The 20402-nt window shown below is 36.8% G+C and overlaps 1 protein-coding gene across 1 annotated transcript in view; it reads left to right on the top strand.

Annotated features, from left to right (window-relative positions):
• Nucleotides 1-20402, top strand: part of LOC135686573 (WD repeat-containing protein 17) — a 36075-nt gene that overhangs the window by 5604 nt on the left and 10069 nt on the right. Inside the window, exons 7-26 of the mRNA XM_065202836.2 lie at nucleotides 1686-1860; nucleotides 2991-3077; nucleotides 3347-3435; nucleotides 3886-3961; nucleotides 4107-4134; nucleotides 4727-4851; nucleotides 5401-5450; nucleotides 6326-6478; nucleotides 6892-7037; nucleotides 7164-7289; nucleotides 8298-8453; nucleotides 15184-15248; nucleotides 16098-16173; nucleotides 16418-16590; nucleotides 17370-17469; nucleotides 17938-18074; nucleotides 18675-18786; nucleotides 19177-19318; nucleotides 19748-19850; nucleotides 20181-20282. Of these exons, the coding sequence (XP_065058908.2) occupies nucleotides 1686-1860; nucleotides 2991-3077; nucleotides 3347-3435; nucleotides 3886-3961; nucleotides 4107-4134; nucleotides 4727-4851; nucleotides 5401-5450; nucleotides 6326-6478; nucleotides 6892-7037; nucleotides 7164-7289; nucleotides 8298-8453; nucleotides 15184-15248; nucleotides 16098-16173; nucleotides 16418-16590; nucleotides 17370-17469; nucleotides 17938-18074; nucleotides 18675-18786; nucleotides 19177-19318; nucleotides 19748-19850; nucleotides 20181-20282 (2221 nt within the window). The remainder of the gene's footprint in view (nucleotides 1-1685; nucleotides 1861-2990; nucleotides 3078-3346; nucleotides 3436-3885; nucleotides 3962-4106; nucleotides 4135-4726; nucleotides 4852-5400; nucleotides 5451-6325; nucleotides 6479-6891; nucleotides 7038-7163; nucleotides 7290-8297; nucleotides 8454-15183; nucleotides 15249-16097; nucleotides 16174-16417; nucleotides 16591-17369; nucleotides 17470-17937; nucleotides 18075-18674; nucleotides 18787-19176; nucleotides 19319-19747; nucleotides 19851-20180; nucleotides 20283-20402) is intronic.

The following is a 20402-nucleotide window of genomic DNA, read 5'->3' as shown; positions in this document are numbered from 1 at the left end:
TGATTGTTTTAGTTTACTGCAAAAGTATTCAGCAAGCAGCAAATACTTGTTAGTTTTTGCTCCTTGTAAGTGATTTAGTCAGGCTGTTGATTTATTAGTAATATTTTCGTATCATCTATGGATATTTATCAGGTTGATGCAAATTTACGTACTGCTCTGAATGGACTATGGCTCACATGAACATGTTTAGTGTTTGAAATTAAGTTTGGAGAAAGTACTTTGATCGAAATTTATTCGAATTATTATAACTTTTGTTTGAATATTGAAACAAAGTTTTGAATTTATTTTCCCGTCTTAAAGTCATTCCTTAAACTTTCTGCACATTTCTCGTAATGTTGGAATGCACAATAAAACAATAGGTTGTGAACCATAGAGAGAGTCATTGCAGCAAAGACCTCTTTATATTAACGTGCCTGTATTCAGAAGCATTTCGTGAAAGACACCAGCTCAACTGGCAAAAAAAATATCCAAAGTGAAAATTTTTTTGTTTGAATTTACCCGTTCTTCAAAAAGGAACCAAGCTAGCAAACATTTTTGCACATCTTTTGAAAGGTTACTATGACTCTCTCTATCGCCAGGAAAGTGACCCGTGTAAAAGTACAGGAGCGGATCCAGACTATAGCAACTGTAGCTCGAGCTATAGTCAAATTCTCAGTGTTTGATTTTCGAAATACAAAGTTTCCTTGCAGTCTCTAAAACTGTGTTTATGCCCACAAGTGTTTACTATCAACATTTGAAAGCAGCGGTATAGGTTATCAAATGCGATTAACAAACATGCAATGCTGGCAATGTGTCATCACAATGCCTCTCCAGATAAGATATAAAACACTGAGCGCAGAATGGTCTAATATTAAAACTTAGACGAATCAGAAGTTTCGTTCTTTGTTGACAGTAACCAACCAGAATTGAGCTACAGTGGATATTCCGAGCTATAGTCGGTCTATGGATTTGCTCTGGAAAAGGCATCGAAGACAATGAAACCCGTACTATAATTTTTGGCGCGAGCTATAGTGAAGCTATAGTCAGGTTTGAAAATGGCCTTTTAACCAATAGAATATGAGTATCCAAGTTACTTCTTCGCTCTCTGTCCCCTGTAAAGCAACAGTGGACTATAGCTCGTTTTCACATCCTGGGTCCCCTGTAATGTAGCTTCAACGGCAAGGACCTACTAGGGAATAGACAGGGACGGCGGAACGACCAAGCGGCGGGAGGGGGGTGGCAGGCTTGAGTAAAAGGGCTTTTGATTCATACGTAACTGCAATTTCATTTCGATCTTCTGCTAACCTTCGGCATATATAACTATTTTACATGTTTTGAGAAGTTCAGAATTTTATATTAATCTCTCTGATTATTACAATTGGCCAGTTTCAAGGTAACTTTATTAAAAACAACCCTTGCACCTTCTGCCAAAGGGCAACAGGGGCGGTTGTACCCCCACACCCCCTTCTCTGGCGTCCCTGGAAATAGAAAAAGGATGTTCGAAGGGATATTTATTAATACGAAGGAACTATAAACACACATGGTTATATCATTTGCCCATATAGTGGGCGTGTCCCACAAGCAAGGAGGGCGTGGTTCCGATCCCAAAAGATTTGAGCTATAGTCACCAAAAATCCTGGATCCGCCCCTGAAGTATATGGCTCTAAAATGTCCTATCTATTATTAATATCAATTTTTCTTTGTAGGGGACTTGAATTGCTTGGTAGCTGCAACCTCTCGCAGTGGTTGTTTTATTTGGGATGTTGAAAAAGAACGCATCATTATGCGGTTTAATGAGCATGGCAAAAGCAGTGTTTTTACTGCTTCGTGGAATCAAAGAGACTCAAAATACATCGCATCAGCAGGCTCAGACAACAACTGGTAATTTCTATTAATTTATCCAACTTGCAGTTGATATTGCTTGGCTAAATGAAGATGAGCTATCCCTTTTTTAAGGGGAATTCCAAACTAGTATGGTCTGGGGAAAAAGGACCGTTTAGCTGATGCTTGCAAATAGGCCAGAATACTAGAATTTCGCACACTTAGTAGGCCTAAGTAGAAAGTTTGAGATGGACCATGAGGTATGTTCCTTTAAAATTTGCAAACGATTTTTACCTGTTTAGTAAACATGTGGTTTCTGAAGCGTAAAATATCTGGCTGAGATAGCCACTTAATAGAATAGGTTTGAAGAACATGAGATCTGGCTTGAAATGTCAAACTTGATTGTTAGGGAGCATAAGCTATTGGGTCATCTCTTAGTGAACTGGCGAAACAAAAGTTACGAAAGCAATTCCATGACGTGTATCAGTTTCTTAAGAGCATGTTGTGCACGAAATGCAAACCAATTGCAAGTCCAAACATAAAGTGGAAACTGCCATTTATGTTATATTAACAGCAAAGAAATTTCTTATATTGTGCTCAAGAAAGCTCAAAGAACGTATCAGTTTATCTGGAGTTTAACTTTTTAACTAATAATATCAGGAATATTAGCAATATGTGATAGTGCAGGTATTCTGTACCTGCTGATATAAATCTATATCGATATTGCCTCTAAAACCCAGTTACAGTCACATTTAACTTTTAGAACAAAGATGAGACCATTGCTTATTTCACATCTCCCTTTTCCTCGTTTATTTTAAAGAATCACATTAAGTTTCAAAATGAATGAAAACGGATTAACCTTAGCCCTTGTATCTTTCAAGATGGCTTTTAAAAAAATCTAACATGTCAAGACATGCTGAGACTTTTGATCTGACACTCTTCAGAGTTTAAAACGTTTGAATAATGTGAATTTTGCTCCAAAACTAGGAAACTTCTTAATGGGCTATTTATCGTTAATATAAAAATATGTCAACCAGAAACGCGAGCACATGACTAATTTTGTTTTGTATTTTTGTCTCCAACCGAATTTATTATGTCATATGATACCCAATCTATGAACAAAATGATTGTTAAATGTTGTACTAAAAATTAATTAAATGGTAAAGGAGTCATTCTCTGTTTTACCACAGCATTGTTCGAATGGTGGATGGAACATTAGTGAAACGATACAAACATCCGGCATCAGTGTTCGGTTGTGACTGGAGCCCAAACAACCGGTAAGACTCATATCGTTCATGCAACTTAGCAACCGTTAATTTCCTTACACGACATGTGGCTGACACGACATGTCCTGAAACGACATACGCTCGACACGACAAGTGCACGACACGACCTGTGCAAAGTCTTTGCTCACTGGTCTTATTGAAGTTATACTCTCGAAAGTGATTTTATTTGGAAATTGTTTATGTATTCTTCTCGTTAAACCTTTTTGGCATATGAATTAAATTGTTTTAGGACATAATCAGCGGTTGCTTCTCCTTTTCAGAGATCTTTTGGCAACTGGCTGCGAAGATAAAGTGGTTAGAGTGTTTTACCTTCCATCAAAAGGAGAGACAGCCATTCGCACATTTACAGGCATGTTTGTTGTATCAATCTTTTGTTGTCGTGGGCTGTAGAATGGCTGTAGAGTATCCTGCAGCTGATTAGTGGACCTGTTAGTTTGCCTGAAATATTTTCAGATCCTTTGAATAAATCTTAGTATTATTAGCAGTTGGAATTATTGGCAACATTCCCAACTTGCAGTCATAAAAAATACGCAAGCACGCGTGTTAATAAAACAGCGACATTGTTGCCTTGGACTCAGGTTGTTCCTTGACTACCACTTTTGTTGCAACTCTCTGTTTCTCGTGGCTCGTGCAAGTCTTTTTAGGTTACTGCCATGCTGACCCACATGCTTAAGAATAAGTTTTCATGCTTAAGAATAATCAAGCTGAAGAATCCGTTGAATCCGTATTCAAGGTTTATTGGTCATTTCATCAATTTCCAATTTTGAACACGTTTGCAACATTTTTAAATTCCTCACAGGCCATTCCTCAAAAATCTTTCACGTCAAATGGTCGCCTTTGAGAGAAGGAATTTTATGCAGTGGATCAGATGATGGGTATGTTGTTGTTTTTTCTGTTTGCTGCCTTAGCTGAAAACTCCAATTAGCAATAATTATAGTTTATTCATTTTTTTAACCAAAGAATTCTTTGCACCCGAAAAGAAATTTCGATGCTCTTAAATTTTGTTCACTTTATTCCTAGGACCATTCGAATTTGGGATTACAGCCAGGTAAAGTTTTTTTAAGTTTTTGGAAATATAAGAGTTTCGATTTCACTTTTTGAAGAACGATGATTGAAATCATTTGGAGAAGGATTTTTTTTAATTGTGTTTTATGCTTAAAAGCAAAAAGTTTGTCTGTGTGCCTCGATTTGATGTACAACCAACTGAGTTGTAGATCGAGCTTCAAACCCCTTTCACACACTTTTTTAAGGTTGAATTTTACAAGAATATTGAGGCTCAAAACTTGTAAAATTTAAGAATAAACAAGAATAATTACCAGCCTTGAATTTCATCGACAGTTGGATTTTTTATTTGTCTGTGTATGTTGAGCAAGAATGGAAAGTGAGAGGTTTGTTTCATATTCCAAAATGCGGTCATGATAAAGAACGATCGTGGCCAGGATTTAAACTTTCTTTTTCTCGATTTTCACTGAATCCACGCGTCTTTTTGCTTAAGAATGACTTAAGAGTATATCTTGGCTCATTACTGCAAATTTATAAGAATATTGATGCTTTGTCATTCTTATAAAAATATGTACGTTGCTAAAATTATATTTTTAATGCTACCTGAATTTGAAAAGCCTCTTCGAAAATCTCTGCAGGATGGCTGTGTGACTGTTCTCGAAGGGCACACAGCTCCCGTGCGTGGTCTGCTATGGCACTCAGAGTTTCCTGATGTCCTTATCTCTGGCAGTTGGGATTATTCATTGCGAATATGGGATGTCAAGTAAGCTCTGCAATGCTTCAATAATGGCCTTGCAAAAATGTGCCATTATTGAATTCCAGTTCTTCGAAATATTTACAGCAATCTTCATTGAAGCTTCATAATCTGTTTTGCTTAGCAGTAAGGCTGCATTTGTGGTTTGTTTGCAACTTAACCAATTTAGGGCCGATTTTAGGGTGGACCAAAAGCCACAAAGCCCTCGAAAATTAAGCCAAGCGATTGCAGTGCATATTAGAAAAGAACAGTAGCTGTGAAAGTAGCATTTCAAGAAGCATTTACTGACCGACTACTGCTGATATTTAAATGATAATGGCTCCCTCCATCTCCCTTCTTTCTCCCTTCTTTCTCCCTTCTTTCTCCCTTCTTTCTCCCTTCTTTCTCCCTTCTTTCTCCCTTCTTTCTCCCTTCTTTCTCCCTTCTTCTATCGAAAGAGGCTGTAAACACCATGAAGATATGATTGCTACTGCCTCTAATGTGATTGAAAAGCCACCCTGAGTTTCCTACTTAGTTGTTATTTTCCAGTGCGTTGTTATTTTGATTGTCTTCTTCTAGGACTGGTTATTGTATAGAAAAGAATTCAGATCACGCGGCTGATGTTTATGGTGAGTTTCATGCAAACATGTCAGTGACACTATAGCCGATGCTCCAGACCCCTACTTCTTTTAAGTAAGAGGTCTGGAACATAGGCTAGGAAACTAGAGCAAATTTCAAGTAAATTTTTTGGTGATAAAGGAACAAAGGGCCAATGATCATTTCTATTTCCAACTTTCAAATGAATCATCTCGCCCAATCACTCTTTAAGAAATTCAAAATATTTTTGAGAAAGGCTGAAAGATGAATATGATGAAGGAAGCTTTCAGTGGCAAAACGTGCGGAAGACGTGGGGAAGGGGGATTATATTTCGATGATTTTGATTTTGTATGTGATGTGACAAAGCAGGGGGTATGGGCTGTTGCTCGCTAGCCCTCTGCTATGGCGTGCCGGTATTGCGATTAGCCTGTCATACCATTCTGTCATATAAATAAATGAACGAACATTGATGAATATTTTATTAATAAAATTTGAGTGGATAATGAAGGGTTGAAGACAGGGTTTTACAACCTTTGTAATTCTTGAAGAAAAGATAATTGACAACAATTACCTGATTGTCGCATCAATCGTGAAACGTGGAGACCAGTTACTTAGAATCGTTATGTTTTGATATCAATATCATTCAAATACATAAACAGAAATCCACCTCCATAAAACTACTGTTTTTCTCAACTTGTTCCTGAGCGACGTGATCTGTCTGCTATTAATTATAACTATTAATTTTTGGCAGTCTGATAGCTGACTATTTATTGTTGTGATTTCTCCATCCCTATATTTAGTTGTTTAGCACTCATTTTGCCAAACAATCTTTCTACACTTGCTTTAAAGCAGTTTATTTTGTCCTAGCCATTGCTTCCGATTTATTTTTTTTTAATTTTTTTCTTAGGGCTGGCATGCCATCGACAGAGGCCATTTATTCTAGCTTCGTCGTCACGTGATTCAACGGTCAGGATCTGGGCACTAGACTACTTTACAAGGCCACTTTACTTGCGACTTCTCTGTGGCTTGCAGTTTAGTGAAATCCTGCAGACTCAACCAGGTATTTTCTAAACGCTTCTCTGTAACTTGATTTTATTTTTTTTTATTTTTTGTACTTTTTCTTTCTGACACAATTATCCCTTGATATGAGGCCTTGATATAGGGCCCTAAATTTATGAACTGCATTTGATTCAAAAATATTTTAGCGTCTATGCTTGAAGACAGCTTCTGTAGAATTATTCCTAATCAACCGCTTGGATTTTCTGTCTTTCACCTTTAAGCTTTCACACGTCTTTTGTCTTTTACCTTTAAGCTTTGAGGATCTTGCCACACGACAGCTTATTTCGTCATTTAGGGACCGCTAGCGTTTGATACTTGAGGGCGTTTACCGCAACAAAGAGCTGGTACCTTTTGCTACCTTTCAAACAATCTACAGCTTCGTATGAAATGACAACTAACTTTTGTTTCTTTCAGTAATTGAAGAGGAGCAGAATGAAATTTCTTCGGAAAGCAAATGGAAGTTCGCAGGCACCTTCTCAAGTCACATCAATTCACTAATCGAGCACGAATCTGACAGATATTGTAGGAAAGTTGCCAAACTATATTCGCGCTTGTTTTTGGTAAGATCGAGTTCAACTTTTGTAATTTCTGGTTTTTATGCACAACTACTGCACAATTTCAAGGTGTTGTTCTAATAAAGTTTTAATTATCGTGATAATATTGCTGATTGCTTTGTTGCTTTGTAGGCCCCGTTTGGTTTGAAGAATCTGTGGGTTCTTGTTTCTGTTCTCCTGGAAAATGACCAACAACAACTGCCTTCGGACTACAACAAAGGCATTATGCACACAAGACATGCTGTCAAGTATAGAGCTGTGAGTATAACATTTTTGTTAAAGCAAAGGTCTAGCCTCCCCTTACTGAATCTGCTTCGCTTTAAATAGAATCGTGCACTTTGTTACTTAAGATATTGTATAATTTCAACAGTCTTCAACAATCAAGATTATAAAAACATAATAGTGCTTTTTAGGTACTTAATCACCCTAATTTGTTATTTGTATTTATGGAATTCTAGGCTCTGTTTTTCAAAATTTCATGGTTTAGATACAAATTAAAACAGCCAGCTGTATAACTAGAATTCACAATCCCCAAAAAAGATACAATTCTGTCAATGATAGATATATTCTTAAGAGACAAGATTGCAGCAAAGCGTACAGTGACGACCGTGTCAAGAGAGTCTCACTAGAATGAAGGCGTTCCCGTTACTCCATTTTAATCGGTTTTCATGTCCTTTGTTCGGAATCGTTTTGAAACTTAGGATGAATGACTCCATTTTTGCTGTACATATTAAAATAATCAATTTTAAATTTCTGTTTTTCAAATGACTCCACTTTTAATAGCGTTTTTAGTGACCCCAGTTTGGTATCCACTAACTCCGTTTTCTAGCGTATTAATGGGAGCACAAGCGGAATAATGGGAACTGGGCCTATATGCGATAAGCTGGCGGTTGCTGATTGTCCATTAACAATTTACCACTCAAACACGCCATTTTTCTTTCCATGTTATGTTCGATTCGCACATGCAATTTAAGTGCACTATTTGGTCTGACGTTCTAAATTTTGAGGAAGTCGGACATACGTTTAATATGTCGGAAATGCCGGGCTCCCTTTCTTATTAGTGAACTGTTCATAGCTCTCAAGACCATGATGCATAAGATAACATTCTACCAACCTGATATGTTTTGCTATTTAATGCTTTAAGCAAATACTTGTGGAAATCTATCACTATTATTATTTTATTAAAACTGAAACCTTTTTTCAAAAGTTTAGATGTCTAATGATTTCCTTATAAACCTAGTTGTAACGTATTTTGTTGTTGCGCAGTCCCAGGCTCAAGAACTAGAGACTGTTAGAGCAAGCAACTCTGGATTCTCAATCGGCACTGCTTCAAAAGAGGCGAAACTATTGGAAGCTGCTGATATTCAGCTCAAAATGGGTCAGATCGAAAGATACTGCGAGATCATGCTGGAGTTAGGCCACGTAAGCATAATATCTTATTCTTAATCATATCATATATTATTCCAAAATGCTATCAAGTATTTTTTTGACTATTTTAGTAAATCATAAGGTGATGAACAGTTCTATAGATGCATAGAACTACGGGTTAGCAGAAAATTTGTCGAGCAAACAGCAAATCGGCATCCTAAATTCACATTGATGGACGAATAATGAATAAAAACAGCAGTTATGTGTTAAATATCTGCAGGTTAAGAAAATCGGCTTCATTAGAACCACGTGATCATTATCCACCAATGTTATCGTCAGATGCCCCGGCAATAATATTATGAATAACAATAAATAATTTGTTTATATACGGCGTACCAGATTTAAGTCTAAAAGCTATAAAAAAAACTAATTTAGGTCAACTAATTTAAACTAAAAAAAAACTAATTTAGGTCAACTATCTATAAAGAATTAGTATAATATGAATATATGGTAGACATATGGTACAATGTTAAAAAATGTTTAAGGTATGATATTCTAAATAAAACCTAACCCAGTTAAAAATATTTTACATAATCTACAGTCGCATTCTACAGGGTGTGCTCTTAATTCTTTTTTAAATGTTGCTAATGATTGCGACTCTCTTATACTGTGAGGTAGTGTTTGCCACAGTTTTTGACCTAAATATCTCAGTTTCTACACGATAAGAACTTGTCCTGGCTTTTGGAATGCAAAGATTATTTTTATTTTGCAAATCATAATGTACGTTTCTTGCTTCAAACACCTCACTCATGAAACTAGGTTTCAGGTTATGTTTGATTTTGTATGTTTCTATCATTAAGTACTGTAAATTGTGTTGGTGAATGGGCACTGTCTTATCCAATGTCAGCAATGTTTCGTAGTCGGCATTCAGACATTTGTCATGAAATATCCAAATTATCGGGCAGGAGGTAAACTGAGCGGGCAGTAGGAGACGCAGTTTATCAGAACCGGTAGTACACTCATTTTTTTATAAGAAACAGAAGTCGATGTTGAATGTTCCAGTTTCTTAATGTTTTAGAAATTTCAATACTCTTTTTTTTAAGAGTTTCCTAATTTTGATGTCATGAATGATGTTATGAAATGTTCGTGACCTTTTTTATCACGTCAAGAGATTCGCTTCCGTTCTGATGCTGTATTTAGATGTGGGAAGTATATTTTTATCTTATGTGTCTTAATTGTACAAAATTTCGTTGTTAACAGTTTTATCAACTATTTAATAATTTTTTTTAATAATTTAATAATTTAATTAAAAAACTTTCTTAATTTTTTTCCTTCGAGTACTGAAGTTTCTTAATTTTTTTTTGACTGTCCAGTATTCGTTTTTTATAGCCAGTTTCTTATGAAAAAAATGAGTGTATAGTTATAAAAATCTAGCTGGAATCCATCTCTGTCTCCAGCAGTGTTCGCCAATTCAAGGGATGCCCAAAAAATCTTTCTATCTATCTGACGAATTGTAAATGCGAGTAGTATTTGTAGTCAACTGCCAGAAAATTAATTAGATGCTACTTTCCTGTGTTTTGCATCGCTCTAGATTCGTGTAATTGATGTATGGCAACAATAATTTAAATTTTGAAAACATAGGAGTCATAGATGTGACGTTCCAAAATCGTATTTAAAAACATAAAATTTTTACGTGTCACGATAATGTCAAGCATTGGAAGAAGCATTGGTAATGATGACATTTATTTTGATAGCTCTCTCAAGGGAATAAAACCACGGTCGATTGAAGTTGAAGCTAAGCAAAAAGAAACAATGGTGATTCCGTAAAGTTGAATGGGGGGGGGGGGGGTAATATTAGTTAACATGAACCAGTAACTACTTTCAGACTTTGTACCCAATAATATGTAGACATTGCTTGGATGAAAACGGGGACAGAAAGAAACTGTATTCTCGAAAATTAATGGAAAATATAAAAACTAAAGTCACTCCTTAGGGTGTTTCAAGTAAATTGAGCAGGAATTGCACATGTTGTGCAGGAGATCAGGAGATGTTGCCAAAAATAGTCCCTTTTCAGTTTCCTAGAAATTACCCTCGAATCTAGGGAAATCTGTTGAAGATCAAGCTTTTTATTGTTCACTATGATAACACCAAACAGAACGTTGAGCTGGTCTGGTGTAAGCGTCGCAAACCTAAATTAGTGACGTAACGATGTTTCGGTGTCATGCCCATTGCTTCTAAGCATGTTTGGCCTGATAAGTTTACAGACGTATTGCTGCAGCTTCTTGTTGAAGGCGAGCATGATCACTGGATTCAAAGTCGAGTTTGAATACATCAAGATGCATGTCCAGAATAGTGTGGAATGAAGCCAACTGGGAGGGTCTTGTTTTTTCACATACTTCTTGTAAGCCCAAACAGTACCGGAAAGAAAGCAGGGCAAGTAGCATAGTGTTGTTCCTAACAGGACAAATATCATCCCTTTTGCAAATATCATCTCAGCTTTGTGTCGCTTTTCCATCATGGTCTCACTCAGCTTTGGTGATGTCTTCTTATCGTTGTTGTTGCTGCTGGAAGCAGTGTTATTTCTAGCAAAAGCCACGTCATTTACACGGCTTCGTAATGTTGCGAAAGTCTTTATGTATAATAGGAATATAACCAGGACAAATAAAGAGTAAACTGATACGAGGCATACCTCGAACTCGAATATAAAACCGTACATTGAGCCTAGTGTTAAGATAAGCCCAGTACCGAAGCACGAGTTGAGGTTCAGGGATATTAGCGTGTAAGCTTTGAATTTGGTCATGTACATATTGTATCTAGTGAGATACTTCATGTGTAGATACCTATCCAGTGTTATTATTACCACCATTATACCTGAAAATTGGCAAACCATGAATGTGAACGATTGTGCAAAGTGTTCCAAAATACAAAACGGCTGTTTCTGCAATAGAAGTAAGGCGACAACCGCTGGACACACTGTAATGCCAATGATGCCGTCGGATATGCTCAATAAGAAAATGAATTTGTACGATAAGGTTCTGGTCATCTTAAGCTTCCAAAGAGAGACGGCGATTATGGCATTAGAAATGATGCTTGAAATACCAACCACGATGTTCATTGCAGCCAAAGCAGCAACATTAGACGGTGACAAAAGGTTCTGGTTGGGGTGCAGTGTCTCACAGAGCATTTTGCCGAATGAAGTCGCAATTGATTTATTTTGCAAATGTTGTGATATATCCCAGGCTGTAGCAACTCGGTTTTCGAAATATCACCACTGGATCTCTGACGGAAATGTTTTTTACCGATCCTTTTACTTGTTTTCTCCGTTAATTGCTATCTGTTAAGTGAGTTCTCCGTTAATTGCTATCCGTTCGTCTTAGAATCCAATAATGGTGTCAATTTTCCTTCAAGTAGACTTTTCATCCTTTAAAACTATAGCAAAAGAAACCAAAACCTTTTCGTGGTTGATTGACTGGTTTCAGAATTGACTCAGTTTTCAATCCTTTTCTCGTGTATAGAACTTGCGGGATCCTTTCTCAAGTCATATACAAGTATATTCTACAGTTTATCTTAATGGCCTTACTTGATGTGAAATATCTATTCTCTGAACAATATTTAATCCCCACTTGTGTTGTTTCAAATGAAATGTGGGATTGATTTGAAGGCGTCGCTTGGAAACCCGCGCAACGCAAACTGTAGCACATGAATAATGATCAAGCGCTCTCTTTTGTTTCAGAAATAGTTATCCCTGATTTGTTTTTCGTCACTGCTTTTTGTGAACGGCTTAATTATAGCTGGCATGGGAGGAGGCTCACTTTTAATCATGTGCATCCGTCGCTTTACGATTTCTCTGTCTTTTTCAGCTGCCTCTGAGAGTTCTAAGCAAGCCCCTTGACAACAGCCATACTAAACCCCTTCTGGCTTAATTGTATTCTGTCGGCTGAAGGCAATCTATTGAACGACAACTGTTTTTTGGCTTCTCACTTACTTTGAATATCGATCTACCATTTTAACATTCGTCTTAAAACTTCGCCATATGTTGCATATCGCTGCTCTGTTATCATAACAATAACTAAAAGTCAGCAAAGATATCACAAAAATCCGCGCAAAAAAATTTCATGCAAAAATCTTCCCCTCTGTGATTGTTGTTGACTATAAATTGACTGAAAGTTTTAATAGATACTTCAAACTCACGTGACCTATGGAAAACGTCCAAAGATTTTTGTTTGACAGCAGAGGCGGATCCAGAGTGAGTTCCTTGGTGCACAGAACTCAGTCAGTTTTCCAACATACAGCTAAAAATAGTGTTGCCTGAAATATTTAAGTAATATTTCAATTAAGTAGTATTTAAATTAAAAATTTGAAACCTCTTCAATTTGAAACATCACAGTCTCTTCAAAATCGTAAAATTGCCAGTTTCTTCTCTGTCGTGATTTGGAAATGATTTTCCAGACGCTGTGGAGGACAACAGCAGTCAATCCTAGAACTCGGAAATAAACGTTTTGTGCCTCGGAAGTGAATTTTTGTTTGGAACACGGATGGAACTCAGTCAAAACAGCATCTGGAACTCGTAAGAGAGCTGTACAATGACCCGTAGTTGATTGGCTACCGATCATTTCCGTTCTATTGTGGAACTGCAAAACATTGAATTCAAAATGGCGACTGCAGATGTCTTATACTCACGACCATCGCAGCATTCGAGCAGATTATTAAGCGTTTGAGATAAAACCAGGAGATATCGTTAATTTTCCAGGAGTGTTAACTACCTTTGCTTTAAATTGCAGTCTTTGATGGCACGGAAAACCTATGCTCAGAACGGAACACCATATTTTGATGAATGTCTGGTGTCTACGGAGGCAAAACAATAAATTACGAGCAAAACAAAAGGGAAAAACTTTGCTGTGGCATCCAAAACAAACGAAGGGTATTGAGAAATGAGGGGGGTTGAAAATTTTTTCACAGAGGCACTGTTTTTTGTCGGAAAGAAATTTAGAATCTAGATTTAGTGAGTAGATAGTACCTACCACCCCCCCCCCCCCCCCTCAATGGTAACAAAATGTATAAATATGAATAATAATGTTGTCTTATGCACAATGATCAATGCATTATCTGAAAGACCTTAGCCTTTGCCTGAAACTCAGTCAGTTTTTTGTTGGATCCGCCCCTGGACAAGATATGTTATGTCTAAAGTTGATCGCTTAGGTTGGTTAATAATGTTTTGATTTTTCTAATTTCATCTTATTAATTAGGTGGTTTTCTTTAAAACTCGGAATTTGGAGATTTTTAGCTTCTGTTTCTACCTACTCTGAATAATTACCGCTAATATTAATAATTTTTTGGTGGTACAAGATTCAGAAATTGCTATGAAAAAAAGCAAATATATTAAACATACTTGAGCTGAAGCAACAACAAATAACTAAAAACAAAACTAAAACAACAAATAAAACAACAAATAAAACAACAACTAAAACGCGGGATTCTGATTTCGGTAGCATTTGCGGAAAACCCAGATTGTGCCAAAGACTATAATGGCGACATGATTCGAATTATTGGTAGAGCCCGATCGTCGTTCCATCTAGCAGTTTTGGAATCTATCTACATAAACATGAAAAACCGTTATTGTATAGACGGAAAGAGTTCGTTTACACTAAAGTCTCCATTGATAACATTTTCAATAGGCAAGCGCCACTTCTACAGTTATTTCAATGTCGGTATTGACATTTCCAAAAGCTAACAACTAAAATTTGGCGTTGTAAAATGTTTAGCGCTTTTTTTGGTCTGTGGTCGATGTTAGGGTGTGAAAATTTCAATGCTTTTGCTACAAATGTTGATGTTGATAACTGGGTCACAAAGCTTGACTGGTGTCAAAATGAAAAATGAATTGCACTAAGTAGATAAGGCAGTTTTGAATATCACTTTACCCTCTTGTGACCTCTCAAAATTTCTTAGATCTTCGAGCAATCCCTCGTTTCAAAATTCAAGCATTTACATCTTCCGTTATTAATAATAATAATCTTGATATGTCGAGAAGCATCCATTAGGACAGCAAAATCCTTTCGTAAACTTGGAACCGACCCGTCTCTAGTTTGAATGAAGTCAAAAATGGCTATATTACTGGAACATCCTCTGGTCTTCAAAAGATGTTTTTCAGTTTATCTTTATCTTTATTGATTACAATTTGTTTGTGTTTAGAACAATAAGCATGTACTCCAACATCCTATAGGTTAGTTGCTTCAACTTAAAGGTGGCTGCTCCAAAAAAATGGAAGATGTAACTAGTAATCGAGTAGTATGACTCTCTCATTTGATGGCTCTTTCGCTCTTTGATGGTTCTTTCATTCTTTGATGGCTCTTTCGTTCTTTGATGGCTCTTTCGTTCTTTGATGGCTCTTTCGTTCTTTGATGGTTCTTTTGTTCTTTGATGGTTCTTTCGTTCTTTGATAGTTCTTTCGTTCTTTGATAGTTCTTTCGTTCTTTGGTGGCTCTTTTCTTATTACGCTTGCTGCTGCTCCTTCGTTTAGTAACGAAAGAGGAAAATTGAAGGGAGGAGGGGAGGGGCATTAAATATCTAGAATTGGCATTGAGCATATGAATTATACCTTTTAAAAAATAACCAAAAACGAGAATATCTCCGCAAATGTTTATAAGCTCCGCTTTTTTCCATAGATAGTGTCTAGTCTTGTTTTCTAAAGGTTTTCGTATTGTTTTTTAACAACTTCCCAAAGCAGTTAATGTTTGTACATCTCTTTAACATTTTGAAAATTGTTTATGGTTATTTCCTTTCAAAGTGGGACAAAGCACTTGCAGCTGCACCTGGTGTTTCAATGGAATACTGGAAGCAACTTTCTATAAGGTGATTTTATTTAAATGTGCTTGTTGAAATATCTATCATCTATAATTAATTTCACTTAAGTTCCAATGAACAATTAATGATTATCAAGATGGTGTTCAATGATTCAAAATTATTTCCTCTAATCTTTCCTTTCCCAAAGCTGATAGTCACAAGTGACGTCGCAATAGTTGGGCAGAACCCGGACACCTTTCTTGCAATTAGCGATAACAACCTGGCTTCGATATTGCAGGGCCCCCCAATGGATAGAGGCTTTATTCAAATCGACATTTTTTTCTGAACAAATATATTGGACGCTTTTTCGATAGTTCAGGCACATTTCTCTTGAAAGCAAATAGACCATAATTCATCCTCTGCTGTTCAAGTCAACACACCCATCCATGAGACACCTGCAGAATATTTTTTTAATGATAGCTATAAATGCAGTAGGGGCTTTAAGGGGGTCCAGGGGGCCAAGGCCCCAGGCCCCGCTCTTATGATAGCCAAAAGGGGCCCCACACCTAAGAAAAAAGATGGCAATTGTAAAGAACAAGGGCCCCGCAGATGTTTTTGGCCGCGGGCCCCGCAGTCCCTAAGACCGCCTCTGTATAAATGTTTTGGTTAATCTGTTTCAATTCTTCATAGGTTCTTCTCGTTTTCCTATTATAGATATTCAATCAATTTAAAACAGGAAATTTAGCTATCGGGTTTATTATCATCATTTAAAGGATTTCTTTTCGAATTGCACTCGGTAATACTCTCTTCTATTCACTGCCCGAATTCAACCATAAGCGAAAGACTTTCTTGCGAGATTCATCATCCATAGGTAATACATTTTGCGTGGTCATTGACGGGGGATTTTCGCCTTTTTAGGAGGGCAGATCAACTTGTCATGGAAGATAATATCGAAGCTGTGCCATACTGTGTTGCTGCTGGACAAATTGAAAAGGTTTCATTTTTTATAATTTTTGTTGTTGATAGAATCTGAGTGTTTTCAAGTGCCAATTTTTCTTTTTTTATCGTAAATGTCTGTTTTTCTATTTACAAAGAGTGTAATGAAAACAAATGTTTTATATGCCTAATATTTCTCAAAACTTAACACTCTTAAAATGTTATGTTAGCAAAGGACATTATTGGAAATTTATTTAGCTTTTCTAGTAACAAGAGTGATCGAGCTTCCCCTTTGCTCCTAGTTGATCGAGTTTTTGACCAGTCGCTGTCAGCTTCAAGATGCCGTTGTAATTGCGCAGGCGGCCTGCGAGGGTTATTTCACCAAAGCAGTGACTCACGATGAAAATCGAAATTCGCTGCGAAAGAATGATCCTATTGTGAATGGCGTCGATCATAACGCTAGAGATGGATCCAAGTATCTACACTCATATTTCTATTCATAATAACAGCTTCAGCTCAAGTTTATTTTAGATCATTTTTTACTTTGTTTGGCGAACAAGCATTGATGCAGTGACCTATTTGTTTCTGTTGGTAATTGACCCTCATCGCACTCGAGATCTGTTTGATGCAGATAAAATGAACATTCGTGCATTAATACAACCGTTCTAGCATTTTTTTTCGCGTTATCGGAAATGACTGGGCAGAGTGCGTTTCGGATGTTTATTGACTTGAAAGAAACTCCACTTAGTAAAATGACTTTTCTTGGTCGGAAGGCATGCTGCGATCATTGAATGATGTCCTTACTTCAGTTAACAAAAGTTTGATTTTCAGAAAGTTTAGTTGAAAACAAAGAAGAATTACGAGCGAAAGAAATAGGTCTAATAAACTAATTACAACCATGGAAAAACAACAACGTCTCCTGCAGAATATAGATAGAGTTGCATTTTAGGCTTGTATGGGGCATTACCGATTACTGAAATTCTTTAAAAAATGTTTCATTGAATGATTCAAGTTTTTTAAACTAAACATCTCGTTTTGATGCATGAAAATGCTAAGCGCATTGCCATGCTGCCTTCTTACACTTTGCTTCACGGTAACATCTTTATCCTCTGCTGTATTTAATCAATCATGGTTTCAATTTCCTGGTAACGTTTACCTTTTAGACTTTGCTTATCTGACCATGCACAGCTTGTTCAATTTGAAATGGACATGTACTGCTAATTCTGTATACTGAGAATGCAACTTGTTTTTTAGGCTTTTACAAGAAACGAGCACTCGTTTGTCTGACTGGTATTTCATGGATGCACAACCGGTGTTGTCCGCCTGTTGTCATCTAGCTGTTGGTGACACCAAGGTTGTAAAATACTATTTTTTAAAGTAATTGTATTTATGCCATACTAGTCAGCAATGAGCTCTTTCTATTTTTGCGAAGCGGCGAAGGAGTAATGCGTTTTCTATTCTAAATCAAGGAGTTCCATGACTCGCTGACAGTGCATCTATTGAGTATGCTACCGCTGAGATTAGGAGCAGCAATGTCATTCAGATGACACGTGATAAACTTTCCAAATTGACGCAAATACACCAAGAGATATGTCAATCGCGAACAATGGAAATTTCTGTCGTTCATTAGCTTATTGCTTTTGTTATTAACTCTCCCGAAATAACATTTTTAAGGAAGTAGCTAACAAGAATTTTAAAACCTAAATATCTGAGCAACTTAGCAATTCGCTACTTCTAGATGCAATTCGTTGTTGCTTTGTGCTCTGTAATATGATGACCACAGTTTTTCGATGCTCGTTGACCATAAGCAGTTTTTTTTCAGAATGCCATTGCCAAGTTAATCCGTGCAAATGAACTGGAGCTAGCTTTATGCCTGTGCCGGATATTACCAGATACAAAGGATCTCCTTGAAATTTCTACACTGCTCTTGGTAAAGCGATGTGAAAAACTAGGTCAATGGTATGTTCAAGGGTCTCTATCTAAATATCTAACAGTTTGCATTTACTGCCCACGAAAATTGTTCGTTATTAGTATGTCAAAGAGATATGCAAATGAACGTCCAGTAATGCATATTTCACTGAACGTCTCCTTTGATAGTACATCATTCAGACTGCAATTTATTTCATAAAGCAAATCACCTACGCTAAAACACGCTCTTTAAATCAACTTGCAGCATGTTTCAGTGCGAGAATGGTTCAGTTGTTAGAGGCGCTGACCACAGACCCAAGGGTCCGTGGTTCGAGTCCTTGGCATGACCAAACTTCCACCCAGAGTGAGGAGAGTCGCCAGCTCTCTGTAATTCCAGGCATAGGAATCACGAGGTGTGGTCACATCGAGAGGAAGGGCTAGAACACTTCTAGATAAGCATAAGCTTCTTAGCGTCCTAAAAACTACCTTCGGATGCTAGATAGAAACAAATACAAATACAAATATTTCAGTCGTAATTCATGTTGTTTGCTACATCTCAATGATAGAATATATTCTGTGAATGTTGGTGTCATTTTGAAATATCAACTTTTAGGAATAAACTCAAATGTCAGAATTTTTTTGCATTTGAAGGAAAGATGCCTTCACCTTACTTGACAAACTAGAAAACAAAGATAAACATGTTATCAAAGTCTGTGCTCGGTTTTCGGGAACTAACCAAGAAATAAATGATATGCATAACAGGGTATGTTTGCGTTTGAAATTTATGAATCTTTTTCTCTTAATTTGTCTTTTTTGTTCAAATTTATCCTTCATATCTTGCTTCATTGTTCCAAAAAAGGAAATTTGTTACTATCATGTGTTGTGTGACAAAAATCTGTTTTTATTTAATTTCTGCTTGTTACCGAGTTTCTAAGTAATCGTTAGAGTGAATTCTCCATTTACACTAGGAATTTGATCATACACAAAGAAGTAGTTGAACGATCCCACTGATCTTTCCTTATACAGTGTGGCTCCTACAAATGTGGCACTGTTGTTTACATTCATTTATGGTCTGATGCATTTCTTTGCGTTTAAGTTGCTCTATAATCACAGTTATTAGATGCCAGATTTATTTGCCATCTTGCTTTTTTAGGCTGGCTTACCTTCTATGGAAGAATGTGCCATCAAAGCATCAAAGTTAAAAGAAGAAAATAACATGCTTGCAGCGCTAGAATATATCATTATTTCACCACATCCTGAACAGGCTCTTGATGTTGGCCTATCTCTTATTAAAGGTCATTTACATTACATTGTAGCAAATAAAAGTCTTTGCGAATGCCATAGAAAGCTTTTTGCTTATAAGCACTGATCATATTTCAGAGGTAAAGACATCAGCTATTTCACGTGTCCTCTCTCAGAAATAAGCGTTAAATTTTGAGCTGGCCTCTGTCCACAAAAAATACTCACGATTTCCCGTGAAATGCTGAAAAAAGTCCACCATTTACTTACTTCACCATATTCCGGATCCGTCATTGTGAAGTATTTTTTTCTCAGCTTGTTTTTTCTCAAGGACTTTCATTTTGACACCTGTGATGGTAGATTCTTTCCTTTGATTTTCCAAATTTTCCTTATTTACCAAAATAAGCTTCGATTTCTAAATACCGTAATCTCGCAATATGTTTAAAATTTGTTTAACCCTTATTTAAGTTTGCTGTGATTTTCAGGAGTTTTCGCCAAGAAGTTTTGGCTCCTTGACGAAGTTTTGCCCGTCACTGACCTCCTTTCTTGTATCAGAAGTGAAAAGTTACAATTTGGTAAAATTTCAAAGTAAGTTGTTTAGTTGTCAATTGGTTTCTTACTTCCACCAGTTCTTTTGGTACCAGTTTTATGTTATGTCTTAGCATGTCTTACATTTGTCATCGTCAAAGCGTGCACTCAGTATTCGGGGAAAAGAATCCTGTTTCAAGAAACGTTTATTTTGGCATTCAACAATAACGTTGAGAGGGGGTATGGTTGCCTGAGAAGGGCCTCAATTGCAATACGTAGTCCTTTAGAGAGCTCGTTCTCACGTTGTACCCCTGGGTCTGTTCTATCTTTCGACGGACCAAGCAATCAGCTCATTACTATTTGATAACCCAGTGTCTTTCACCTTTCTAGACTGCGACATGAATTGTTAGTGGTGAGTGCCTATATAGCTGCTCTTCATGCCATTCGAAAGAGGTATTTTCCTGTTGTACTGCCGTTGTTCCAGGCCGTCAGGTAGGCATAAACAGCGCTTTCAGGCTCAATCAATTGTGCAATTTTAGACTTTGATCTCGCCTGTTATAAGTTGCTTTCTTTAAGCTGATTTCGGTTGGATGGCCATGATAAATAAATTTT

This window comes from Rhopilema esculentum, chromosome 6 (genome assembly GCF_057945365.1).
Source record: "Rhopilema esculentum isolate cy_ngs chromosome 6, ASM5794536v1, whole genome shotgun sequence".
Lineage (NCBI taxonomy): Eukaryota > Metazoa > Cnidaria > Scyphozoa > Rhizostomeae > Rhizostomatidae > Rhopilema > Rhopilema esculentum.
The sequence above is the reverse complement of the archived record's forward strand: the minus strand, read 5'-3'. Positions and strand labels throughout refer to the sequence as shown.